This window comes from Haliotis asinina, chromosome 3, assembly GCF_037392515.1.
Source record: "Haliotis asinina isolate JCU_RB_2024 chromosome 3, JCU_Hal_asi_v2, whole genome shotgun sequence".
Taxonomy (NCBI): domain Eukaryota; kingdom Metazoa; phylum Mollusca; class Gastropoda; order Lepetellida; family Haliotidae; genus Haliotis; species Haliotis asinina.
The window spans coordinates 56,309,398-56,336,994 of NC_090282.1; the positions used below are offsets into that span (position 1 = coordinate 56,309,398).

General features: G+C 41.5%; 3 protein-coding genes across 8 annotated transcripts in view; 1 reads left to right on the forward strand and 2 right to left on the reverse strand.

Moving 5' to 3' along the window:
* The window catches only part of LOC137278210 (uncharacterized), a 21,661-nt gene extending 13,516 nt beyond the window's left edge, over window positions 1-8,145 (reverse strand). The window contains exons 1-5 of one of the 2 annotated variants that reach the window (XM_067810420.1): window positions 8,070-8,145; window positions 6,345-6,489; window positions 3,276-3,395; window positions 2,256-2,645; window positions 1,150-1,570 (exon numbers count right to left, since the gene is read on the reverse strand). In XM_067810420.1, the coding sequence (XP_067666521.1) occupies window positions 1,150-1,570; window positions 2,256-2,645; window positions 3,276-3,395; window positions 6,345-6,444 (1,031 nt within the window). In that variant the 5' untranslated portion in view covers window positions 6,445-6,489; window positions 8,070-8,145. Of the gene's footprint in view, window positions 1-1,149; window positions 1,571-2,255; window positions 2,646-3,275; window positions 3,396-6,344; window positions 6,490-7,087; window positions 7,145-8,069 lie in introns of those variants that run through there. The other variant, XM_067810419.1, reaches the window with a different exon arrangement.
* On the forward strand, window positions 7,193-25,587 carry LOC137278212 (uncharacterized). Of its 5 annotated transcripts, none has more exons than XM_067810424.1 (23): window positions 7,193-7,271; window positions 8,719-8,877; window positions 9,780-10,254; window positions 10,616-11,053; window positions 11,435-11,574; window positions 11,703-11,825; window positions 12,105-12,227; window positions 12,523-12,594; window positions 12,710-12,834; window positions 13,174-13,278; window positions 13,395-13,484; window positions 14,430-14,510; window positions 16,850-16,939; window positions 17,057-17,146; window positions 17,656-17,742; window positions 18,225-18,417; window positions 19,579-19,725; window positions 20,764-20,846; window positions 22,087-22,157; window positions 22,261-22,340; window positions 22,608-22,779; window positions 23,107-23,186; window positions 24,833-25,587. In XM_067810424.1, exons 2-23 carry the CDS (start codon window positions 8,745-8,747, stop codon window positions 24,835-24,837), a joined length of 3,003 nt encoding a protein of 1,000 aa, XP_067666525.1. In that variant the 5' UTR covers window positions 7,193-7,271; window positions 8,719-8,744; the 3' UTR covers window positions 24,838-25,587. The 5 variants fall into 5 exon arrangements, with proteins under 5 accessions (XP_067666525.1, XP_067666523.1, XP_067666524.1 ...); XM_067810422.1 differs by having other exon boundaries at window positions 7,200-7,260; window positions 11,432-11,574; XM_067810423.1 differs by having other exon boundaries at window positions 7,204-7,271; window positions 11,432-11,574.
* A 924-nt stretch (window positions 25,588-26,511) lies between these two features.
* Window positions 26,512-27,042, reverse strand: LOC137278927 (histone-lysine N-methyltransferase SETMAR-like). Its single transcript, XM_067811427.1, has one exon. The coding sequence runs from the start codon at window positions 27,040-27,042 to the stop codon at window positions 26,512-26,514; it is 531 nt and encodes a 176-aa protein (XP_067667528.1).
* Between the last annotated feature and the right edge of the window lie 555 nt (window positions 27,043-27,597).

Below are 27,597 nucleotides of genomic sequence, written 5' to 3' on the forward strand. Positions count from 1 at the left end.
ATTCAGTACATCCCTGTTCCCTTGGACCAACGTGCAGATGTATTTACGCGATTATCATTTTCAACCATGGTTACGTCGTCCTATTGTTGTTCTACTTACTTCTGAGAGAGGGATTCTAGGAAGGAAGGCCAGTCTTAACGTGCACTTTACACAGCTGCAGTTTACAAAGTGATTTTGCAAACCCATGGGTGTGGATGTGGACTTGGGTCCTGGTGTGGGAGTGGGTGTGGGTGAGGATGTTTTTGTGGGTGTGGGTAAGGCTGTGAGTGTGGGTAAGGGTGTTTTGTGTCTGTGTCTCTGTGTGTGTCTGTCTGTCTGTCTGTGTGTGTGTGTGTCGGGTGGGGGTGGGGGTGGGGGGTATGAGTGAGGGTGTATTTGTGGGTGTTTGTGTGGGTGTGGATATGGCGTCCCCTGACAAATGACCAGAAATGACCGACGTAAATCTTAAGAACATTAATAGCTATCCACTTACATAGCGTTGAACGTCACAGGGGCATGCTGTAAAAACATGCAACATGATGGATATTCTTACCCCGGATGACGCCTGTGATGTTATATTGACATACCATCTGCTACCTATTTACTACTGGGTGAACAGGAGCAATTTCTAACACACTCACTTGCCTAAGTTGTGACAACAGAGGTGTTTGGTAGTGGGATGGGACTAGAAACTCCCAGAAGTGATGTTGTCAGACCGTGACCCATCCGTGACCCATCCGTGACCAACATTGCTTAACTTAACCTGATTTGTCACCAGCGCTCTATGCACAAGATCACACACCACCACAAAACATTTGCATAATATATTCAACAGATCAAAAAGATTAACTGAGCGTTTCTGGCAACAACTGACACAGTGGCTTACGTGCAAAAACTCATTTATTTTTTTCAAACGTTGTTATTTTATTGTCTGTTACCACATCATATTAACTGTGTGGAAATACAAATAGTACGGATAACACTTAAGCATCGAGGTTGAATATCTTATGATAACATAACAAATGAATGGTATCAATCTGGCAATGCAGCATGAAGTCCACCTGTTTCGAAGCAATGACCAGCATATGATTGTGTCTGTGTGAACTGACAGCGAAATGGAGGCATGAGAAGCTTCCTGGAAACAGATTTGGTTTGGTTTAATCCACCTACCTTATTGCTTCTGTTGTCGACAGTGCATGTCTGGAACGCGGCATGGGTTCACATGCTGGTACGCTCTCAAAGGATATCTCAACTTCAACTTTACACTTGGTAATTCGGAACACAAAGTCTTTAAACATGTTGATAAGTGGGCCTGGCCTGCTCTCCATGTCCTGCACTGACTGTTGGCTAGCATGCGCTACTTCAATCACGATAGATCCGAAGAATATCCGATTCATGGTAGCTTTGTACTCCTTAAAAATGTCTTGTACCATTTTGCGTGAGAAACAAAAATCGTCTTCTTTAAATCCCGCAAGTAAAAAGTCATAAATATTGTCAATAACCTCCGAAACTTTAAAGTGAATATTTCTCTTGATCGTCATTTCGGAAGACTCCCAAGTGAATGTGATACTTTTCCCATCGCCGAACCTTCCTGAAAGGACGCCTCAATATTCATTCATCCCATCCTCTTCTGTACTATCATGAAATATGCTGCTCACTTAAGAAATGCTGAAACCTTTCTAACGTTTGTGTACAACAAATTTCACAAAGGTCTCATAAGAATCAACATGATGCACATAAAATTGAGACAATGAAGAGAGAATTTCATAAAATAATTTACAAATGTGGACATTGTTACACCACGTGGGTATTCAACACTGTAAGAACTGTGGACATTGCTGTGCCATGTGATATATTCTATGCTCTAAGAACTGTGGACATTTCTAAGCCATTTGATATATTCTATGCTCTAAGAACTGTGGACATTTCTATGCCATTTGATATATTCTATGCTTTAAGAACTGTGGACATTGCTATGCCGCACGATGTATTCCACACCGTAGGTCTGAGTACATTCTATGCCATGTGATGTATTCCATACTGTTCACCTAACCTATGGGGAAATAAAAACATAAAACAAATACAATAAAATAATAATTGACAAATAACTTCCGATATGGCTGCCTTTGCATATGGGAACGTGTCATCAAACGTCATGTTACCTCATGGTGTTTATTAACACTTATTTATCAGTTATCATCAGTACAGTAGCCTAGTGGTTCAAGCATTCGCTCATCACCGAAGGGTGTGAGACACCAATATTGTATGTACAGTACCTGCAAGTTCACCGCCGCTTGCCAATCTGTCCATAGCTTGGTCATCAATTCGGATGTCTACGATGGTACAGCAGTTTCCAATCTGAACGAGTTTGCCTTCCACCTCTTTGCGAAAATGAATGTTAGGTACATCATCTTCTTTGACCAAATCATTTGGTTCTTCTGTGATATGTGGTCCTTCTGGGCCCCTCATTTTCGTGTCCCTTGGGTCCCTTATTGTCGTGCCTCCTCGGTCCCTCATCTTCGTGTCCCTTGGGTCCCTTATTGTCGTGCCTCCTCGGTCCCTCATCTTCGTGTCCCTTGGGTCCCTCATCGACGTGCGCCTTGTGCCTCCCGCAGTCACATGTGTCTTCTCGCCATGATGACTGACGTCACCAGGCGAAGTCCTATCTGAAATATTATGAACGATCATGAAAGGTGATGATCACAATATTGTTTAACTGTTTAAGAGAACGTAATACCAAGTGCAGGAGAAACAGAAGCATATCTCATAGCTATATCAACTAAATTGAAAAAGGTCATTTCATTGACGAGTATTAACATGGTGTACAAATTCCGATCATGATAAACTGTTTATAGCCATTTGTTCTCACAATACACCGCACATTTTTACATAATCTTACAACTGGCAGTTGTGTAATACAGCAAATGGCGAGAAACATTTCACTTTAGGAAAACAACGCTAAATATACAGAAAGTCGTCCATGAATTGGATTAGGTTGGTTTCATCTTGTGACAGTCAGCGCATGGTGATGGTGAAGTGCATCGTCCGCACAAGCTCAGGTGAATGTGTACGTCCATAATGGTTTTAGGTGACACAATGAAAATGATGACTATGTTACCTGGACAACCCAAGGGCTTTTGGGCTTATAATGATTACACAAGACACAGCATTGAACACCATCTCTCCCTCAACGACCCCCCCCCCCCCCACACACACACACACACACCACATTAAACCATTGTTGACGCACAGTTTAACTTGAGTTTTATCTAGCTGTGTTCGTCCCCAAAACATACCTGTGTTTGATTTAATTCTAACATATGTATTGTCGTCGCCACGCATCACCTCATTTTCCTCTCCATCCACTAAGATTGTCCTCCTCAAATCGGACTGTGTCGATGATGATGGATGATCTACTGTGTAGGACAAATGTCGAACGGTAAATAATTCGTTTTTCAAATCTTAATAACCCGGTTAAGGTAGAATGGAGATAAACACACTGTGTATAAAAAAATAGAGGTATAAAACAAAATTATAATAGCTCTATTTTCTTAATTTAGATCCTCAGGCTACGTGTTCGATGTTAAATCAAATTTAGAGCGTCTATGATTTTTCCGATTTCCAACACACCATATGTTTATCGCTTATATGAGTATAGCAGAACCAGGTCACATTGTACACTCTTTGCAAAAAGAATCGCACAACCCAAATATCAATGAAAATTTGGTGTTATTCAAGGACGTGTAGATCAGCGGAAAACAAAGATACATACTGAAATTTTGTGGAGCAATGCATTGCTATCTTGCCCATATTTCATGAGAATAACAGTTATGACAGTCATTACTGCTGTCCACCAGGTGGTATTGGAGTCAGTATATCGTATGACCACCTCCAGCTGCTACCACTGCCCGACACCTCCTGGGTACAGATCGAATTAGTCGTTGGATGTTTTGCTGTGGAATCCTTCTCCATTCATCTTGCAGCATGTGGAACAACTGCTGAGGATTCTGTGGTGGGTTACGACGTCGACGTCGACGTACCCGTCTATCGATCTGATCCCATAGGTGTTCGATTTGGGTTTAGATCCGGGGATTTGGAGGGCCAGAGGAGGGTATTGATGTTGTTATTGGCCAGGTAGTCGACGGTGACACGTGCTATGTCGGGCCTGGCGCTGTCCTGTTGGAAGAGCTGCTGTTGACGTTCAACAAGGTGAAGGACGTGCGGTCTGATTGATGTATCGATTGGCCGTCAGATTGCCTTGGACAAGCACAAGTTCCGATCTGCGGGTGCATGAGATAACACATAACACTACCTTAGCCAGATCTGTCCACCTATTTGATGCAGTTAAGAGCAAAACGGCCATGACGTCGTCTGCAGACACTGTCTCTACCATCACGTCGCCTGAGGAGATAACGGGATTCTTCGCTAAACCATATGCGCCTATTGTTTGCCTGATTCCATGACAGAACCGTGTTACACCATCTCACTCGTCGACGCCGATGTACTCGTGTCAAGGCGGGGCAACTTTTGGACGTTTGGCACGCATTCCTACTTCTCGGAGACGGTTGCTGATTGTCTGATCGGATACTCTTCAGGCTCCAAACTGTTCTTGTGCTGTGTCCCGGGTGGTACGATGGCGGTCACGTAGGTGGGTTACCCGGATGTACCGATCTTGGGCAGGTGTGGTGACTCTAAGTCTTTCTGATCTTGGACGTTCATTTGTCGAACTTGTTTGACGAAATCGAACCCACAATCGAGTTATTGTGCTGGGATCAACGTTGAAGATCCTTGTCACCTCACTCTTTGATTCGCCAGCTTGCAATCGTCCAATTTCCTCATTTCGATCAGCAGTGTTGAAACATCCCATTTTCGTGTACAATACTTGCAAAAATCGTGGATGGAATTGTGACATTCATTTGGGTCTTTTATAGTCACATGCTGTACTCATGTTTTGCACGTGAGGAATAATCATTGTGTCTGATATTCGTGCTGCATGACATCCACGCGCATCATGACAATCCTGACTGATAAAACCGTTCAAAATCATTTTTGGTTGCGTTTGGTCAAGCATGACATATGTGTACAAAACTGTATCATTTTTTAATTTCATTTTGTGTTTGTTTGTTTTTTTTAGAGTATAAATATGCATACTATATCCAGGACATACTGGAAATATCCATGCCAGAACCAGGACAGATTAGAAATATGTACACCAAAACCAGGACATATAATATATTTTATACAAGGTCCACAACATATCGTAAATATGTATAAAAGAGCCAGGACATATCGTAAATGTCTATGCCAGAACCAGGAGATACTGTAATATGTATACCAGAACGAGGACAGGTTGCACCCCAGAACCAGGACATACTGTAATATGTATACCAGAACGAGGACAGGTTGCACCCCAGAACCAGGACATACAGTAATATGTATACCAGAACGAGGACAGGTTGCACCCCAGAACCAGGACATACTGTAATATGTATACCAGAACGAGGACAGGTTGCACCCCAGAACCAGGACATACTGTAATATGTATACCAGAACGAGGACAGGTTGCACCCCAGAACCAGGACATATTGTAATATGTATACCAGAACGAGGACAGGTTGCATCCCAGAACCAGGACATACTGTAATATGTATACCAGAACGAGGACAGGTTGCATCCCAGAACCAGGACATACTGTAATATGTTTACCTGAACGAGGACAGGTTGCATCCCAGAACCAGGACATACTGTAATATGTATACCAGAACGAGGACAGGTTGCACCCCAGAACCAGGACATATTGTAATATGTTTACCAGAACGAGGACAGGTTGCATCCCAGAACCAGGACATACTGTAATATGTTTACCAGAACGAGGACAGGTTGCATCCCAGAACCAGGACATACTGTAATATGTATACCAGAACGAGGACAGGTTGCACCCCAGAACCAGGACATATTGTAATATGTATACCAGAACGAGGACAGGTTGCACCCCAGAACCAGGACATACTGTAATATGTTTACCAGAACGAGGACAGGTTGCATCCCAGAACCAGGACATACTGTAATATGTTTACCACAACCGGGACAGGTTGTAAATATGTGTACTAAATCTGTAGTCTGTAAAGATATGCGAACTTATTTTGTAACTTACATATTATTAATGTTGTTGAACATGTACAAAAATAAAGATGTCATTTCTCAAATGATAAAAATATGCAGGTTTGGCGTGCGGTCCCTCATGATACGACAGTAGGGAGACATTATCATGCTGGCCATATTGTGTGCATGTGCTACAACAACGTAAAAATCAAAGTTTTTCATCCCATCTTCAGTCGCAGAGTTGAACAAATCTTTATACAAACCTTTGACCTCAGCTCCACTTTCGTTGTCCACTAATACATTCGACTTTCCTACCATCAGCTTGTTACGCCGTCCCCTTATTTCGATGTTCTCCTCTGCCATGCTGAATCTTACTTTTGCCAGGCTAATCTTCTTTTTGGCGTTTATCTGAAACAACACACATTTGCATGTGGACATCTGACCTCACGTTCCATGCCGGTACGTAATACAGCTGTTCATTATTGGACATGTGATGTTTATGCCATACATACTAATGACAGATGTTTCCATACATACATGCATGCATGCATACATACACATACATACATACATACATACATACATACATACATACATACATACATACATACATACATACATACATACATACATACATACATACATACATGACAATATCTTAAAACTAACAATTGTATGTATGGCATAACCAACACGTCCAATAATGAACAACTGTATTACGTTGTAATACATGTGTTGTAATACATGTGTTGTAATAAATACATATGGTATTAATATTAGTCTTTTGACCTTTGACATGCCAGTGAGATTTACTAATGACTCCCGTGAAGTGGTGGTTTCAGTCGCCATAACTAACGGTGGAGCAAACCGAAACTAGACAAATGAAAAATCAAAACTGGTTTAATCCCACATATACATCGAAGTAGTTAGTGCATACTAAAGGTGTAGATATGCTATTTCCTTTAGTGGTACGTGTTCATACGTCTGACTGTGTAATGTTTCTTACCCGCTGTTCTTGTGAGAGTATCCAGATGACGGGGTACTGGAAATCCCCAGTTTGTTGTTTAATTCTATGATGTGGATCCATATATAGGACATAAAGTATTCAAGTATTTGATAAAGGTTCAGTTGGTCAGTTTGACCTGGGTGTTGTTACCATACGTGTTCCTCAACAGACAGGTGAATTTCTTGTACGTATTGATATGCATGGACATGTGCTGATTTGTGAAACGTTACCATAGCCACCAGTGAAAAGAATGAATAAGGTATTCCATGGGCATGTATCTATGTCATGACTTGTTTTGATCAGCGGAAACAGTTTCGACATATATGTAAAACTAAAGGTTGGTTTTAAGCAAACATTGTAACGATGAAAATGGATTTCTACACATTGTAACAAAATCTCTTGTTTATTCATCACTAGACGATGGATGCATGCAAGAGCACTGTTCAATCACATCACGGCCTGTTTGTACCAGGAAGTAGCGCAAGATGACCCCAAACTGTCATTGACAGCTTGGATCTATATTTAGCACTGGTGGAAAGTCCTTGCTTGGGTTTCTCGGGAATATTCGTCTCTTTGAAAGTGCAGTGACTGTAAAGAGTGATAGCATGCACGGCGTTTTGCTCATATGTAACTCAGTTCCTGCAAGTGTAGCGCCCATGTACCGCCAACTGTCTCACGTATAAGTATCTGTTTGGGTACATAACATACATGGGTGAATGTGTCTTTTTGTGCATATACATACGCAGTGATTTGCTTGTCGTTTAATGTTATCATTTAAGGATATTAGTTAGCCCGAAGTCCGAAACGTGAAACCGGGATGTCTGTTTAGTATAATTATTTGATCATTACAATCATCAGTGACACGTGATGAAAATCTATTTATAAATGAGGAAACTACAAGGGAACGAAAGTGAAAGGAGGCAGAAACAAGTGAGTTTATATCGCTTATATTGTAAATCGAGCATCGCATTATTATACTCACAGTGTTGCCAGTCCCGACGTGCTGAAATGTTAGTTTTGGAAGAAATAATACGATTATGTTCACACCTCATCTGGCGAATATCTTTTAAGAGGATGTACTTTGATACTCTGCTTGAATTTCGTCCGCATTTCTTGTCGTTTTGTGACACAAGGGAGCTAACTCTATAAGTACTTTTAAATGTGTAATACATTTGCAGACACAGACAGAACTCGGGGCGTAGGCCAACCAGTCAATTCTGTTGACGCAACAGACAGAAATAATCCAGTTTGCAAACAGTGGAGCCCAGACATTGGCAGCTATCTGCGACGCCGTGTATCGATGGCACAATCCAGATCGGAATACACGCGCGCGCACGCAGTTACGCACACACAGACACAGACACACACACACACACACACGCGCACACACACACACACACACACACACACACAAAGGCCACTCTTTAAGCTCATCGTTTCACAATTTTAATAAACACGGAAAGAGATAAGATGGGAACTGAGAGGTTTCGTCAGTCGTTTGTCAAGGACATTACTTAATCATCCTTATGAAACTTTTTCACAGCGTCATAAAATCATCATTATTCATATTTGTGCTTCTCTGAAGCTTCATTGCTTGGTTTATTATACCGTGTCGTTTCATCCTATTTCAGGTAGTTGTTGTTGAAACAAAGGAACTATGATGACAGAACTTCATTTTCGAGAAATACGGAACGGCGTTGCCTTATCTCCCACCGACAGCCCAGTGGTCGTTGATATTGCATGTAACCAGGACATGGTCGAGATGTTGGATAAGGACGAGGAGGTTGAGGGTAAGGACAGAAAGATCTCTGTGTATAAACTGACGGCCACCACAGATTTTAAAAAAATGTGAAATAACCACGAAAGATAGATCCATAACACACAATGAACAGAGAGAAGCTGCTTTCATCTGAGTACAGCCCCTCCTCCGCTCACGTCGCGGCCAACGACGAGCCGTCCGAGTCTGCACAGACGATATTCGGCTGTCAACTGTTGTTCAAGGAAAGGTCTGTAAGCCTGGATTTCATAGGACCCCAGTCGTCTGGCTACTGTCCATTTGCTTACACACGGTAACCCAAGCCATGCGCCGCTCGTAATGCCACCATAGGGAAGCGGTTTCTGCGCCAATGGGAAGCGGTTTCTGAGATGTCGCGTGCGCAGATACTGGTCTCATACTGTTACACGTAGTCTGCTTGATTATTTTGTTGCGTTTTTAAAAGAGTGAATGTCTGACAACTCGTTTTCATTGGTTTTACAACCGTTCAACTTTTTTCCTGTTTGCGCGAAAATCATGTCAACCATATTTGGACAAGCAAGTGGAAAACTCACTGTTGCGTTTTGGTGATGTGTTTTCATGTGATCGTGATTGCAGCTGAATTTGGAATTATTGGAGATTTCAATTTCAGAGTGGTTACGTGTTTTTTTAGCCCGTCAGTTTATCGCATCTTCATAATGTGACGTTGAGATTGACATCTAGCGATCGATGGGGAAATTACCATCGCGCTGAGCATGCACTAGTTGCGTGGATATGTGCGCTATATAAATATACTGTAGTAATAATAATTCTTAATATCAGCTGATTTTAAATGATAAATGTTCGGAATGCTCTCAGGAACTGGTCCCTATATTTCACACCCTAATCCCATGCTATCCTATTTTATTTAATACATCTACATTCTTATGTTACTTTCAGAGACAGAACCACTGATCTGCATCCATTGGGAACACGATCCGGATGCTTCATACGTACTGTCCTCGGTAACTCTCTCCAGGAGTTCCCAGGAACAGTTGGACTTGCAACACGAGGTGGCAACATCGCTTGCCCGAAATACATCCATGCTGCAACAGTTTCTATCTGACCTGTTCAAGAGTTTCGATGCCAAACTTGTTGCGGTCAAATATGCTCCTCTCCAATTCATACTGCAACACAACGACAGAGAATCGATGGCGTCAATGGCCCGGAATTCAACTGTCTTGCAGGCCATATTCAAGGAAATGATGTCCTCCAGCTGCAGCATCCTGCCTCCAGTGCAGCTGCGGATGAAGATTTTCAACTCATCCCTTCCACCCTGTGCTGTCTTGAAGCGCGAGTGTTTCCTCCAAGCAGACCATGCATTCCGAACAGATTTTATGAACATTCCGTGTCCTCAGAGTATGGACCGGACAGTGTAAGGTCCTTACTTACTAAGCTATGACATGTGTCCAGGAAGGGCCCTGTTAATATCTATTTGGGTTTCGTGTATTTACCACTCTGACATCATTCTAATGCATATATGTGTAAATGTAACAGTATACCAATAAGCAGTCGTGTGGTAACGTGTTAATTAAAGTTTGTCGACCCAATGGACAAAATGTTCTTTGAACGATACATTGTACAGTTATACCGTTTCTACTAGCATGGTGAGTTGCTTTGTGACTAAATGTATCCAATATGGGATTTTGTTCTAGCAATACCAGATGGAGGAGTAGGATATGTATGTTAGAGAATTAGTAGCATGCCAATAATTAACCCGTGTCTTTCATTCACAGATCTACAGATACAATACTACAAGACATCGAAGGCGAAAATCAGGAATCCATTGGGAAACGTTTCATTTCTCTGGAACATGAGATGTCCGAGCAGAGAAGAATAATTGAGGCACACGCAAGGGAGCAAAGAGAACAAACGTATGAAATCCGAGAGGCTCTGTCCATGATCACACAGCGCATCAGAGGCGACTCCGAGAACGATGTACCACTGGTAACCCTTGGTCAGCTTGTGTCCGTTAATGACAAGACGAAACCAAGCGAGCATTCCTCTGTAGAGACATCTTCTCCGATGAAGGAGCTTGACATCAGTAAATGCGGTCCCCAACATGACCCAAAACGCACTGACACTTCAGATAGCAGCCTAAGAGAGGAACAAGTTCAAGGAAATCCCGATGAACGGGAACCTGGTGCACCAACGCATTCCAAAGAGATTAGAAGGTGTTGTATGGCATAAATAAATAAATCAGTATAAATCAGTATATTCGATATATAAAACTTATATGGATACATACTAATAATTCCAACTCAATTTGCGTGACATTTACTTTTAATTAACATCAGTAATAATTATACAATAGTTTACCGTCAAAGGTACATATACAGTCTGCTGTGTTAGAAGTTGTGGATGTTTACTGTCAAAAGTACATATACAGTCTGCTGTGTTATAAGGTGTCGATGTTTACTGTCAAAAGTACACATACAGTCTGCTGTGTTAGAAGGTGTGGATGTTTACTATCAAATGTACATATACAGTCTGCTCTCCTAGAAGGTGTGGATGTTTACTGTCAAAGGTACACATACATTGTGATGTGTTAGAAGGTCTGGATGTTCTGGTGACAAAGGGATCTTGGAAGAAGGAGGGAAGATGAGGGAAGTACTAGCTGAAATTAAGGCAGCTCTAGCCAAACATTACCAAGTGGGCAAAATCTGGGATTGTGTGGAGAAGACTTTGGATGAAGGTAATACAAGATTTAGGAACCACATATAAGTAAGAATGTCGCATTGCAAAGTGAATATGTACTGTAAATTGATGCAGAGACGACACTGACAACCACACTGCCAACATATCTGTTGGTTCCTTTGACAGAGGGTTCTCCGCATCCAAAAGCGAGAGGCGTCATGAACACCGTCTTGTGTCTAGACACATCATCCAGTATTGGGGAAGAGGGGCTTGAGGACATGAAGCGTCACCTTGAAGTGTTCATTGATAGTAAGAAACGTATTGTTAATGTTGAAGGTGATGAGAATCTCTTCAGAAACATGATTGTCCATCGAGCAAAGCAGGAAGTCATTGTTAAAGTTACAAGTAACCTGTGCTCTGTTTAACGTATTTCAGATCGGGGAGTGCCGCAAATTTTATAAACACATCTCTAGCTAAGTCTCAGTGATCCACGTCCACCATACACCTGACATTCTGCTGACTGTAGAAACAAACACTCGTGTGTAGTTAACGTATTTTATAATGTGAAATAATGTGTCTTCGAACCAGACATAGAAGAATCTGCGGAGGATCTGGAACAGGAGGAAAACCTTGCTGTTGTCACATTTGGAGGTGGGGCCTCGATTCTGCATCCCATCTCGAACGATTATGGCAGTGTAAGAGATGTGATAGGTGAGGCGCCGTGGTCAGTGGTAAGAAACGTATTGAAACTGAAGGAAGGTAATTATGTGTAACCTTTACAACATAAAACATTTAAAATTATGCAATGGAAAGTACTTACGTTATCACATTGATGCATATATGCAAACCACACTCCTGCAGTTAGCTCTGACTCTCTGCGCAGGAAACCTCTGTGAATATCTTTCTCGCCAAACATTTAAACAGCGTATAGGCCTTGGGGAGACGTTTCACAGTATTTAGCAATACTTCGATCGTCATATGTCATATATAACATCTCCTGTTTCAGAGAAGATTGAGCTTGGTGGATCGTCTCCTCTACTTCAAGGACTGTTGGTCAGTGTTGCATCATTAGCTCTCGGTATGTCACATTGTATCAAAAGCACCATGCCTTATATCAGTGTAAGATTACACGTTTGAGGACATTGTTGATATTGATTAGTATTTCAGACCATGTTGTTGTTTTGGGTTACAAGGACAAGGTGGTAGTGGTTCGGAGATATCTCAACTCTCGCGGATCATTGTTATGACAGATGGTCTTGTGACAGGAGAAAGAACTGCTTCTGATACTGACACAAAAACCACATGGTTGTCCCAACAGGTACGTACACTCTTTAGTACACTACACAGACTTACCGATAGTAACGGATTTGTCTGTTTGACGCATTCAGCCTATTCTACCTATTTGGCGGCTTTCCATAAATAATCGTGTCTGGTCCAGACAGTCTTATGGTAACTCATGACAAACTACATTATGCCGACTTATATGTCTCAATTAGAAATAAAGTCATTCATCAATATTCCAGCTATATGGCGGCGGTCCAAAAATATTCGAATCTAGACCAGACAATCTTTTGGTAACTGATGACAAACTACATTATGGCGACTTTAAGATGACACCCTATATGTCTAAATAAGAAATATAAAACAATTTCTTTAGGACAAGAACTGTCTTCTGTCGACACTGAGGATCTTAAGACCGAAAGAGACGACATGCGAGGTGATGGGTGCCATGGTGTGGATCCCTGTGGGAGATGCCAACTCGGTAATGAGTGTTTTTTTACTTTGTCCCTCAACAGTTCATAATCGAAAATTACATAATGCTCACTGTTTGTGTCATAAATGAAAACGTGTTATGTGTGTGGTGTGTTTACTTGACAGACATTTCTACAAGACGTGGTCAGTTGGTCAAATGGGAATCTTTTGAACGGAACGGAAATCAAGAGTCTATGTCGCCATCAGGAACCTAAGGTAAATTATCATGATTTCGTGAGTGAAAGAGGTGCAGCAGAGATAGTGTGTGACACCAGCAGTGCCGCATCAACGGTTTCTTGTTTATGCACTTGGCTATTCAAGAATGTTTTGCCTTCCCAAATTTGTACGGTAGAGGACCTAATTTCTGATCTTCTTTGACATATATACACAAGGAACTTACTTAAGCATAACCTGTATTTTTGCAATGATAGGTTTCTAACACCTTCATAAAACGTCTCGTGGCGACAACGATGAAAGTAACATTGACAGTAACATTAGTTTATTCGTAATATCAACCTCAGAAGCCTATAAAACAGTCACAAGGTTTGGCAGTTTCGTGAAAATAACATTCTTTTGACCCGTATGATACTTTGACTCACGAAAAACGACAAAATAATTGGAATCCATGTTCATTTTCATTTATCCATGATCATTGCTCATTTAAAAAAACAACAAATCACTCATTTTCAAATAAAGTCACGTCTGTTCAAAAATGGCACTTGAATGTTTAATGTTTAATTTATTGGTGAACGTGAGCATTCAAAATGTAATTTTGCGTGTCTTACACGATTCAAATCGATAGCGAGTGCATCCTCCACTGTATGGCAGCCAGCAATCTCCCCGCATACCCCTTGCCAGCCTCCTGATCCTCTGAAAGGGCACACTACGCCATTCGTGGCGTTAAGCAGCTTCCATTTTGGCCAGATTCTGTACCGGGGGATTCTTCTGTTGCAAACGACGACCAATCATGTCCCTTATGTGCTCCAAAGGCTTAAGTTCGGGTCTCATTCAAACGTGAGATATGTCAGGAGGTGCTTAATTAAGTTCCGTGTGTATGGTCGGAGAAGTATTCTGTGTGGAAATATTTATCAAGACCTATGTAACTGAAGCAAGAAAACAATTGTCAGCATGGCGGATGTTGGATTGTTTCTGTAATTACAGAGAGATCCAGGGAGCAGTGCGCCATCAGTGTCGTCACTAGGAGGAGCAGACCATACAGAAAGAACGCCAGATATCACCGTGGTATGTGGCATGCCGATCTGGTTTAGTCGACGTACACTTTACCCATGTAATTTTAATAAAGGTTGGTTGGCTGGTTGGTTGGTTGGTTGGTTGGTTGGTTGGTTGGTTAACGCAGCAGCAATCTTCCTGCTATATGGAGACGGTATAGTGATCACAACCGATCTAGGCAAATAGGATGCGGTGACATGAGTCAACCAAGTCTATGATTCTGACCATGGGATCCCGCTAGTCGCTACATTTACAACAAGCCTGGGTAACTGAAGAAGAAGATTTTGATATTTACTACAAGGATGTTATCTGTCCTCACACAGCGTGTCAACAAAGCATGAAGTCAGTCAATACCTTACTGACTCCCTTTTTGGATCGAGGGTAAATATAAAAAGTCAAGTCAAACAATCGATTAGTCGACATTGTTCGACGACATAGATTTCACTATATATAAAAGGTCAAATAGCCGTAAAAATGACTTGCATGAATTACAGGAAAAACAACAACAATGATACTGGGCGTTCGAAAATGGTAAAGCGTACCCTACCCTACAGGTAGTGACCTGAGGCGAGTAAAATTCTATTCGGGTCACTAAATCTCCACAGTCAGTGGCCCGGCTGGCTTGCTAATTTTCATTTTTTGTAAATACACTCTTTAAAAAACCGCAAAACCCAGATATCAATGAACATTTGGTGTTATTCAAGGACGTGTAGATCAGCGGAATGAATTAAATTTTGTGGAGCAAAGCATTGCTATCTTGTCCATATTTTACGAGCACAACGGTCATCACAGGCACTACAGTGGTGTTGAAATCAGTACCTCGTATGACCACCTCCAACTGCTATCACTGCCGTACACTTCCTGGGTACAGATCAAATAAGTCGTTGGATGCTTTGTTGTGGATTCCTCCTGCAGCATGTGGAACAACTGTTGAGGATTCTGTGATGGATTCCGACGTCGACGTACCCGTCTATCGATCTGACCCCAAAGGTATTCGATTGGGTTTAGATCCGGGGATCTGGAGGGCCAGATGAAGGTACTGATGTTGCTTCTGGCCAGGTAGTCCACGATGGCACGTGCTATGTGGGGCCTGGTGTTGTCCTGTTGGAAGAGCTGCTGTTGACGGTCAACAAGGTGGAGTATCGATTGGCACTCAGATTGCCTTGGACAAGCACAAGTTCCATCTGCGGGTGTATGAGATCGCTCCCAACACCATAACACTTTCTTCACCGAATTTGTCCACATGTCTGATGCAGTTAAGAGCAAAACGGCCATGACGTCTGTAGGTACGGTCTCTACCATCACGTCGCCTGAGGAGATAACGGGATTCATCGCTAAACTATATGCGCCATTGTTTGCCTAATTCCATAGCAGAACCGTGTTACACCATCTCACTCGTCGACGCCGATGTAGTCGTGTCAAGGCGGGTCAACTTTTCAACCTGTTCTTGTGCTGTGTCCCGGGCGGTACGATGGCGGTCACGTAGGTGGGTTACCCGGATGTACCGATCTTGGGCAGGTGTGGTGACTCTACGTCTTCCTGATCTTGGACGGTCATTTGTCGAATTTGTTTGACGAAATCGAACCCACAATCGAGTTATTGTGCTAGGATCAACGATGAAGATGCTTGACACCTCACTCTTTGATTCGCCAGCTTGCAATCGTCCAATTTCCTCATTTCGATCTGCAGAGTTGAGACAACCCATTTTCGTGTACAATACTTGCAAAGATCGATGAAATTGTGACATTCATTTGGGTCTTTTATAGTCACATGCTGTACTCATGTTTTGCACGTGAGAAACAATCATTGTGCCTGATATTCGTGCTGCGTGACATCCACGCACATCATGACAATCCTGATTGATAAAACCGTTCAAAATCATTTTTGGTTGCGTTTGGTCAAGCATGATCTTCTAAAACATTCCAGAAACAATGAGCCAACCTTAAAAATGTTTGAGTTTACATATATGTACAAAACTGTAAGTATCATTTTTGAATTTCATCTTGCGTTTATTTGTTTTGACTTTTTGAAGAGTGTATATCACTCTTATCACTCTTTCTGAATGTTGGGTTATGATACATTTTTACATCATGCAAGATTATATCATGATTCATCACATTAGCTACTGATTGATGAATTATTTACTTTATCTGAGCACGAACAAAATATTTCTAAAATGGCATTTTCCTATCTGTTTTATGGTATTACATCTGTTGTTATCGTTTGCTTAGGTTTTTAATGGTATTTCATATTTTGTGCTCTTTTGCTTAGTTTCTGCATTCATATATAGGATAGCCAGTTGTTTTGTGGGCAAGTTATTTTAAGGTATACAGTGTGTTGTGACTTGACAGGTACCGCAGCAAGACACATCTACACGTTCGGATGGAAGGGGTGTAGAGAACAAGGACATCCCGAGCCCCGCTCCCCACCAAGACATTCAGGTAAATAGATTAGGAGTAATTATGGAATTATGGGCCAGGAATACTGTACATGTATAAGCCATACCGAATGTTGCTTAGATGTAGTAATTTACATTGTATCATAAATCTCCATGGCAGAACGATACTGGGAACAGCTCTCCACCTTTTCCTTCTTTGAGGCGAGAACTGCGAGCTGGGGAAACATTAGACGTCAGTGCAGCTGAAACGGTATGTGTGTCCAACAGTGCACCACCCCCAGTGACTGAGTGAGTTTAGTTTTACGTCGCACTTAGCAATATTCCTGCTATGGGGCATCCGTCTGTAAATAATTGAGTCAATCCAGACAATTCGGTGATCAACAGCATGAGTATCGATCTACGCAACGGGGATACGTAGACGTGTCAGCTGCTTCAGCGAGCCTGGCCACCTAATCCCTTTAGTCGCCTCTTACAGCAGGCATGGGTTTCGAAAGACTAAATGTAGCCCGGATCTTCACGTGTTACAATACACCCAGAGTGTACTGCTTCAAGACGGTTGTTAATGTATGTTTGCACACTGATACTACGCTTCACATAGTTCATTCCAGCTGGCCCAAGCGATCTTCTTTTAATTCCGTTTAAGTGTGAGCCATCTGCGTTTGAATAGGTATTAAATATGGAAATATACGTCAGGGCATACGTGCATTCGAAGGGTAAGGGTGGAGTAATACTTTCCCTATTACATGTCCATGACATAAGGATCCTGGAAACAGTATGTCACCTGTGTCGTCATTTGAAAGAAGACGAAGTACAGAGAGAACATCAGATCCCAAAGAGATGGACAAGGTATGTGCTCCTTGTTTTACTGTATGGAGACTGAGCATATGCCCATTATTGTTTGCAGCAAAGGCCAAGACTATATATAGCTACATTGTTACTAGAATATGAAATCAAACTTAGTTTAACCACACGGACCACACCGGTATGTATCATTCCCTTGGCCCCACTCCACAGAGCGATCGTAACCTGGACTCGCGACAGTCGCAGCGCGACGGTCACTTTGTGAAATGGGCCCCTGTACATCAAGATGTGGCTACATGGAACTGAAAACGGGCTACCAACTTTAGTTAGTTATATGCATGTAGATCGTAACATGCATTTCGTGTGAAATATACCGCAAGTGACAAGAAGCAAAAACAATTCGGTATATCAGTTCGTTGCAAGTGTGTTCATTGAAATAAACGTCCTTATTTGTGTTTATTTATTGTCTTAATGTTCATTTCACATTCTGGATTGGCTGCAGATACAATATTGAAATGTCTATTTAGTATGGGTCCACTAGTAGTCGGGACGTCGGTGGACGGAGGGGTGACCGCAAGGCAACTGACGTGTTTGACAATGTCTACGAGTCAGAGGGTCTACCCATCCTTGGATCACGAGTGATGAGGGGCGTGGACTGGAAGTGGGATGACCAGGACATGGAGGGTCCTGGCACTATCACCAACCATGGAGCAGAAGGAAGTGAGTGAGTGATTGTGTGAGTCTAGTTTTACGCCGCACTCAGCAATATTCCAGCTATATGGCGGCGGTCTGTAAATAATCGAGTCTGGACCAGACAATCCAGTGATCAACAACATGGGCATCGATCTGCGCAGTTGGGAACCGATGACATGTGTCAACCAAGTCAGCGAGCCTGAATACCCGATCCCGATGGTCACTTCTTACGACAAGCATAGTCGCTTTTTATGGCAAGCATGGGTTGATGAAGACCTATTCTACCCCGGGACCTTCACGGGTCCAGAAGGAACTGAGACATTTAAGACATAAAAGTCATGTTACAAGGAATTTTCAATATCCCCGTTAAGAAACCCAACTTACCCTTAGAACTAAATTAGGATCCCCGCTCTTCTGTAGAAAAACGAGGTTAACGTCCCTTTGCAAAAAGGAATCGTTAATACAATGTCCGCTTCTCTTTTCATAATATGCCGGCCATTAAGTGGACATTAGCATTAAGATCAATTTATCGTCATGTGTTTGTAAAGGAGACGATATATAGTGAAACCTACGAACACTGATACTTGTCTAATCCAGCACACTGTCAAAACCGGCTCAAAAAGTGTGGTCCAGCCAGTTTACAACGCTATTATGGAAACAGTGCTGTAATCCGTCACAAGTCTATGCCGTTTTCCGACCCGACTTTCCTGTCCTAACAAGCAGTTTTAAGTGCAGTTAACACTATCTAAACCGGCATGGCCATGAACAGTCCAATCAAGGACCCATGATGTCAATAACATTGGTTTTATTGACTCGTCAGTCACTTTCTGTGTCATGATGGCTAGACCATCTAAGAAGGCATGTTTAGAATTAACACTTGTTAAACAAATTCTGCTGACTTTGATACTCTTCCTCGGCCCTCTCCAAAAGTTAAATATCAAACTGGCAGGAAAACTGTTTCGAACAATTGGGAAAAGAAAAGCGTGAAGCTTATCGATACAAATTTGAAGAAAACCATAATTCACAGACAAAACGGGTGTTGTTGGAAAATTATGGTCACTGTCTAATCCGGCAGCCTGCCTAAACCACTTATTTCGCCCTCGTGGGGTGCCGGTTCAGACAGCTTTCACTGTAATGTATCTTCCTGAAGGTAGCTGGAGAGTTGACTTACTCTATTCTACTTTGTAGAGTCCGTGTGGGTTGCCTGGGATCATGGCGAGTGCAACCGGTACAGGTATGGCCTAGGCGGACACTTTGACCTGAAGATTGTAGACGACCAACCAAGATCCCCAAGAAGAGACGGACGGATTCAGATCGGAATGCTGGTTGAAAGAGGTACCGTTTAAAGTGTTTTTGTCCATGATACAATAACAGATTATTCTTTTTTCTGGATCAGGACTTAAGTATCAAACGAGGTGTTCACTGGTATTTATTCACTGAGAAAATGTACGACGAATAAACACGACAAATGTCTTCCACATCCATCCATCGATCGTACCTTTTCGACTCACGTGGGTATATGTGCATGAATAACGATGTTACCAGAGTGAATATTCCTTGTCCAGTCAACGATAAACACAGTTGGGGGTAGTCAGTAGTTCCCAAGGAAATGTATGGTGCAAGCCAAACTGGGACATTACTCAAACTTGCACATTCCAAATGTGAACGAGAGCCTTAGAATTCTCTCTCTCTCTCTGCCTTAACGATGAATTATCGAGCAGCTTCTGATCAGGACTCATATGAGGTTCTTCTAAATGTTGATAAATGGAGCATGCCCCATTGTACCTTAAATTGCTGGAGCCGCAGGACATGATCGTCATAACGGGGACATTAACTATACTGGACAAAATAAGTTAAGGATATTGGTATATTTATGATTGATAATTTATCAGTGTGTCAATGAATAAATAGGTCATTATTCATAATTTCAGAATTTGAATATACACCTAACTATTTTTGTTCAGTATATTTGAAAGTTATTCCTCTTATCACTCGTAATAGTGAGATGTAGCTATGACACAGATAAGGCGATCTAATCGCTCTCCCCTATATATCTCAGGTTGGTAAATCAGTGGTAGGGAACGATATCAGACTATCGATGTACTGGACGCTTTACTACATTTCTTAAACCAAACTACTTCGTTTTGAATTTGCCAATGCGAGCAGAAATCCTCTGAAGATATTTAACTTTGTCAACGTTCACCTCTTTTAGTGGGAAATGCTAGTATATCAAAGGGGAAACATTGTTTGACTTTGCAAAACTGCAAGAATAATGTATTTTTGAGAATGTGCATGAGTTAATTCCATTACAAAGTCCCTCCTTGATAGTGCTGATGTCAAAAAATGACTGTTCCATGTCGGACATACCATCAGGCGCAGACTGGCAAAAGACCGACGACGATGGCGGACCCAGCAGCAGCGGGACAGTGATTAGACGACAGTCAGACAGAGTGATGGTGAGATATCCTTTGTCACCAGCAGTATCAACATTCTAAAGGCTCTTAGGACAAAATATATTTGCTCAAAGGCAGGTGTTATTGCTACACAACGAAGACACAGAAACTTTTACCGGCGCGAATGAAATTTTATTACATTGAAAGGTAAATGTTTCAAGGTATGGTAACGATCTAATGTCCATAACAGCAGCGTACCAGACATATGCAGATGAGCCACAACACATGTACATGAGGACTTCAGACTGTCAGTAGAGAGAGTGTTCTCCTTGTGCGCTGATGCAGATCTGGCTCGTTCACTTCACTAAGGTCTCGCATAAGGCTGATGAAGAGTCCTAGGTACTGTCATTCCATATTCGAGGTAGGACTTAGAGTTCCTGCAGTACTGTTTGAGGATTCTCAAATTCTCTCTCCATTTCAACCCAAATGCGTTCATAGTGTTACGAATCGGGAACCAGGGAATCATTTTAACTTTAACTCGACCAATGTTTGGTATGGCGTGATTGTTTTAAAATCTCACACCAGGTGCGATCTTTAGCGAAATCAGTAAAGTGAAAATTTGCAAAATAACCAAACCACACAGCAATTAAAGTTCCCTTCTATCACAATCATACAAATGCCTGATGTAACCGTTACTCCTCGCCCAGTCATCAGTGAAGATAATTGTCCATTGCAAGTGCTGTCTGCTTCACATCGACAGTGTTCTGAACTAAGCACTGTCCGTCGGACTGTGAGTCTAGCTAGCATGCTGGTTGGGACTTTTAAGAAGTGTCTTGTCGTGGGTCGCTACTGGTTGGCGGCACTATGGGGACAGTCCATAACTTGGCTGTCTGGGTTAAAAACGTGGCCTTCCGTGCCAAATGGTGTTCCTATGCATGCTAAGGTACCCGATCGAAGGAAACATGCAAACGTGTGGGATGTAAAATCAATCCCAGAACGGTGAATAGAGGTGCTTTTCTGACTTTTATGAGTCTTACGACTGCACTGGGTGCAAATGTGTCCCGAATATGTCATGCTTCTGAAACATTTCTACCTGTTGGACCACTGCTTGCATGCCTTTCCTTCGACCATTTAAACACGCGTGTTCTAACCCAAAATAAATTCACATGACTACCAAAGAAAACATTCCATGTCACAATAACTTCTGCCTCTGGGTATATGTGAGCAGATGTGGAATGATTCTTGCAATTACATCATTAGTTTACTGTTGCACAAGGTAAAACGTTTGTCTCACTGTATGCAGGTGAAATGGAAAACGGGAAAGATTGGTGTATATAGATACGGACAAGGTGGCAAGTTTGATGTCTGTGTTCGGTGAGTAGTATTTCTGGTTACATATACTCAAATGAACAGTCATAATTTCAGGATTGCACTGGTATGTGTCTGACATTCCTACACTTGTCATTTAATTTGGCAGAGATCCTGTTTCTTGTTTGATGGAACAAACAAAAAAGCAAAAGAGTTTCCAGCATGACCAACAGCCCACTGCACTAACAGGTTAGTGAAAACGTGCACATTTTGTTTAAGATGTTAAAAGAGTTATCCTTCGTTGTATACTGTGAAACTCTCACCAAACAATAGCTACGGGTCAGATCATACTTCCGGGTCACAGAAAATCTCAGAGGAGATAACTGTGACAAATGGCCTTTCAGAATACACGGGGAAACAGGTTTTCATACTTCTGAGGATTAGTTAAATGTTTAGAATAATGCATTTGCATGCACACATTTCCGAGTCACGTGGTAACTTTAATATTCAATACAGCCGGAGTACCGAAGCCTAAAGAGGCAAGTGCCAGATATAAGGAAAGCAGTGTCTGGCAGTGGCTGGATGGAGATGGTGTATGGACGACGTATTCTGAAGAAAATAGTGTCCAACTCAGCAGAGCATATGACAATCAAGAGGGACACTGTGTTATTGAAAAGGACGGTAAAAGGTAGGGAGTTACGCTTAAACCTCTGTTTTTTATTGTGTACCCGAGGTTTGCAGGTTACTACCTTCAGTTGTCATCATTTTTTCTGTCTAATAACGTTTTCTTCTATTGCTAGCGACAGAGAAGGTGCCAATATTGTGATGACCCACTCTGATTGATTATATGTAGATCATATACCATAACCACTATTTTGGATAATGTGGTTATCAATCTGTGCCTGTTGTTGTGTTGTTTTTTCGGTGTTTTTCGTTTGTTTTGGTTTTGTTTTTTAACGCTTACTAATGATTCTTTTATGTAGTATCATGGTCAGTCTGTGTCTGTTCGTTTCAGATTCCTGGTTTTATTCCAAAACCTTGTAGAGAAATCACTGACAGACAGATGCACAAGGAAGGTGCGAAAATGGCCAATTGGTAAGAGAAGATAGTCAATCTTACTGTACATCGAGGAAGTGATATACTATAGAAATTATTGAAAATAATATCAGTCAGTGAGTTCTATGGTCATTTATTGGTTTAGTTGTTATTAAGATTCGCATTTTCATAAGAGAAAACAATTTACAGAGAGAATAACAATGTTGAAATGATTGTTTTTGTAGGGGTTATATCAACGTTAAAATAGCATATGCAAGTGGGTGGTTCAATGTTGAAATGACATTGAGTTCTGGTTGAATTTGAAAGTTAAGATGCCGTGTGAGGTAATATTTCAAGTCACATTAGTAGTATTTTAGACACATCGTGACTAAAACAAAGTTTAAATTCACCTTAAATACATGTAAAGTATAAATACCTGTCAGCGAAGAACAGGAAAACCAACTAGAATGTCACACTGTCAGTATTATAGCATCTATCACTAAAACTGGATTTCACATTCGGACAAGACAGTGTAAAAATTGGCTACAGGACTCCAACAACCGAAGTTAGTTCACATCCTAGAGACCACGGGACTTAAACAACATCTGGTTGCTACTTGCATGGAGCTTAGCTGGATTTACATCACCTCTTCAGTTGTTAGGAATTTAGACACATCCAACCATACAATAAAAATACAGTTTTGCTGCGATTAAAAACAGTGGACAGTTTTAATGTAATTTGAATGTTTTGGGACTTACGTACCGTTAAAATGCGGATGCTGATTCTAATCGGTGTCACTATCAATATCAATGTCGAGTTGTTGCTATTGAGTGTTGCTATTTTGTTTAATACTGCTTGCGTGATCTATAGCAGTAGGGAAGTTTAAATCTATTACCAAGTATACCCTGAGATATTAGCATTAGAGACACAGTCTAGACTATCGTAGTCTAGACTACGAATTTGCACGTCTTATGTCACTTCTAAGGCAAGGCTTTAGGATTCTACCAACACCAACACAAAGGTTGTTTTATCTCCCTTGAATCACCTCAGACCTCCATCGAAGAGTCGAATTAGCTGAAGAGATGAAGAAACATTGTTAACGCAAAGGTTTGCTTTATCTCCCTTGAATCACCTCAGACCTCTGTCAAAGAGTCGAATGTAAAGAAGAAACATTTCTAACTCATCAACATAATTATGATGATGAAGTAACTGAGATTATTCAATAAAGTTACTACCAACATTCGTCGTTGTAAAATGAGTGTTCAGCGTGACAGCCAGTCCCTATAGCCTTGTAAACAACACAAAATATACTATCTTGTAGCATGTAATGTAAACGATTCAGTGTAAATTGCATCATTTGTTTAAAGGATGATAGTCCTCACACAGAACGCATCTGCCTGGAGAGATCTATGGTAGATTTACCCGAGATGACCGGGAATGTTCAGTTTCAGTAGTAGGCCTGGCAGTCTCAGTAAATACATATCTTGCATTTGATGTCAATGGTAAATCCTGTGGTTACAAAAAATATTTCACATATCATATTTGAACCCGCAAAATTAAACCAAATGTATGTGAATATTTAAAGTCAACAAGATGTTTTGTTTTGTATTCTTGTGTGTGTGTGTGTGTGTGTGTGTGTGTGTGTGTGTGTGTGCGTGCATGTGTGTGCGTATCTTTTCAACCACAGCTTCTATCTTACATTTCAGATTAAAGCGAGAGGCTGCCCATTATAAGCGGGTGACACATGTTCGTTCTCTAGTCGACAGTCCCTGTTGAGTTACCCTTTACGCATACTGGATTACCGTTACACTTGACGAGGACATTGCATAGCGTTGCTTATACGAATCTGACATTCATTTCCTTGATATCCGATGTTCTGGTTTAAATACCAGTGAACAATGTGTGAGGAGCGATACTTTCCCCTCGACAGCGATGAACATTACACTCCAACTTATATTTCGAAGGATACTGTCTCACTGTTACTTGCGTGAAGTTGATCATATTTTACCTATAGTATAATTTGCTTTCGTATGTAAGACAGCACAGGCTGTTTGATGCTGCCTTAACCAAAGGAAAGATTTTCTCTGTAAACGCCACATTATTTATGTCAGTGTTCCCTTAAAACTTGTAAATATTCTGAACAATCGATCAGCTCTACCGGAACTTGTTTTGGGGGGTTGTTTTTGCACAGAGCACCGTTTCGATGTAAATTCTTTCACTTTTGTCAAGCTTAAGTGATCACCAGCAAGTGATATGTAGCATACATACTTTATTAGTATGTTATGACAAGCAGCTGATAAACAGGTAAATGATAACTAATGGATCGCCAAGAAAACAGATGTTCCTTATTTTCTTACTATTGTTTTTGATTTGCACACTGGTATCTGCTGTCTGATGATGTAACACACGTGTTGTTAACTGATGCGATGCAAACAGTTTTTAATAAATACCATTGAATTAATCCCATGTGTGAGGCTCGTCGTTTTAGCTTCCTTACAAACTGCAAGCCAGCAAGCGGAACCTGTCCTGTTGGCACTGGTGGGATGGGATAACAAATGAACAGCGGTGACCTTTCTTCCTCACATTAACAGCTGCATCCGTAACACGATATTACACACACCCATTGATCACGACATTTCATCCTTTGATACTAACGGCTTATGGGGAATACTGCACTTTGTAGGACACACTGAATGTTGATTTGTATTGATTCTGACCTGAAAATATCGAAGCAACACACAGAAACAACCGATTTAAGGTGAAATCTATTAATACACTGACTTTCTTCTTTAATTTTTTGTCACATTTATTTACGAGGAGGGTTCAATACGTTTTGCAACTTCGATATAAAAAAGACTTACATGACCAATTTTTTACTTTAATTTTTCAATATAACATCCCTTCATCTCAAGGCACTTATTCCATTTTTCTTTAAGGCTTTTGATACCACTTTTGTAGAAGTCTTCAGGTTGCCCCACTAACCAAGCCTCTGTGGCAGCTTTGACATCTTCGTCATCCCGGAATTGCCTTCCATGTAAGACAGATTTCAGGTTCCTGAATACGAAGTAGTCGCTGGGGGTTGGGTCTGGGCTGTAGGCTAGGTGACTTAACTGTTCGAATCCACATTCACGTATTGCAGCCTGAGCTACTCGAGACTTGTGAACTTTGGCATTGTCGTGCAAAAGCAGAATATCACGTGACAACACCACGTGACAACATTCCACGACGTTTCTGACGAATGGATTTTCAGTTCTTGCATTAAGTTGGCATAATATTGACCATTCAATCTAGTTTTGTGTGGCAAGCAATCAGTTGATAATATGCCTTTGGCATCCCAAAAGATACTGGCCATAACCTTGCCGGCAGATGGTTGAGTGCGAAACTTCTATTGAGGTGGAGAACTGGGGTGCTTCCACTGCAACGATTTCAGTTTAGTTTCACGGTCCCAGTGGTGGATCCATGTTTCGTCACCGGTCACCAGACAAGAAAGAAATCTAGCTTCATCTGCATTGTAGAGATCAAGGAGCTCCGTACAACTTTGCGTTCTTTGATGGCGATCTTGAGCGCTGAGGTTTCTGGGTACCCATCTTGCAGACACTTTGCACATTCCAAGATGATCATGAATTATCTTTTCAACACTCCCAACCGTTATCTGGAATTCCAAAGACAGTTCTGACACTTTCACTCGCCGGTCTGCTAAAATTCCCTTTTCTATAGCGGCGATAACTTCAGGTTGGGTGACCTCTGAGGGCCTGTCTGACCGTGGTTCATCGTCTAGCGACTTCCTGCCCTGCTTAAACTGGAGAGACCAGCGACAAACTGTGGAAAAGCTGGGAGCATCCTCACCCATCACAATACACATGCGATTATGTATTTCTGTAGCTTTGCATCCTTCCTTTGTAACGAACTTTTCCATAGCGCGTTGCTCATGTTTAAGGGAATCCATGATTGTGGAGACCCTTGCGGTCAATAGAGCAATTATATCTAAATTATTGTTGTGTCTAGGAATTGTTAATATATGTGTCAACATTATGGTTTGACTAAGGTAACACCTGCTAAGAGCTGACACTGTAGATGTAAACACAAATGGCCAGCTTGCAAAACTTATTGAACGCCCCTCGTATAATCCATACTCCAGGTGCGACTACTAGTAACTAGCTGCAGAATCGACTCGAGCTGCAACGTTATAACACCCTAGTCGTATCAGTTTTGACAAGCTCTCAAACAGTTAAAAGTGACACGAGGGAAATATCAGCTTCTCTGTTTCGTGTGATTTGACCAATTAGTTCTCTCCCTTTGTCTTTTCCCATTCTAGATATAAATGGAATTTATTTGAATCCATTCTCAGTGAAATCAAGAGTGAGAGGGTCTTTTTCTTCCAGTTCCTGTAAAAGGGAATGATAGGCGGTTTTCCTCTTTTCATTTGCAAAAACATTCAGCAATTACCGCCAGCGTCTCCTTGTATTGCTCA

Bases quoted from the DNA above. Each gene is read 5' to 3' on its own strand.
- LOC137278212 (XM_067810422.1), top strand. From the start codon at position 8,745: ATGATGACAGAACTTCATTTTCGAGAAATACGGAACGGCGTTGCCTTA. The intron at 11,826-12,104 runs GTAAGAAACGTA...TCTTCGAACCAG, and splicing joins CCTTGAAGTGTTCATTGATA to ACATAGAAGAATCTGCGGAG. The intron at 12,835-13,173 runs GTACGTACACTC...CAATTTCTTTAG, and splicing joins CCACATGGTTGTCCCAACAG to GACAAGAACTGTCTTCTGTC.
- LOC137278927 (XM_067811427.1), bottom strand. From the start codon at position 27,042: ATGGAAAAGTTCGTTACAAAGGAAGGATGCAAAGCTACAGAAATACAT.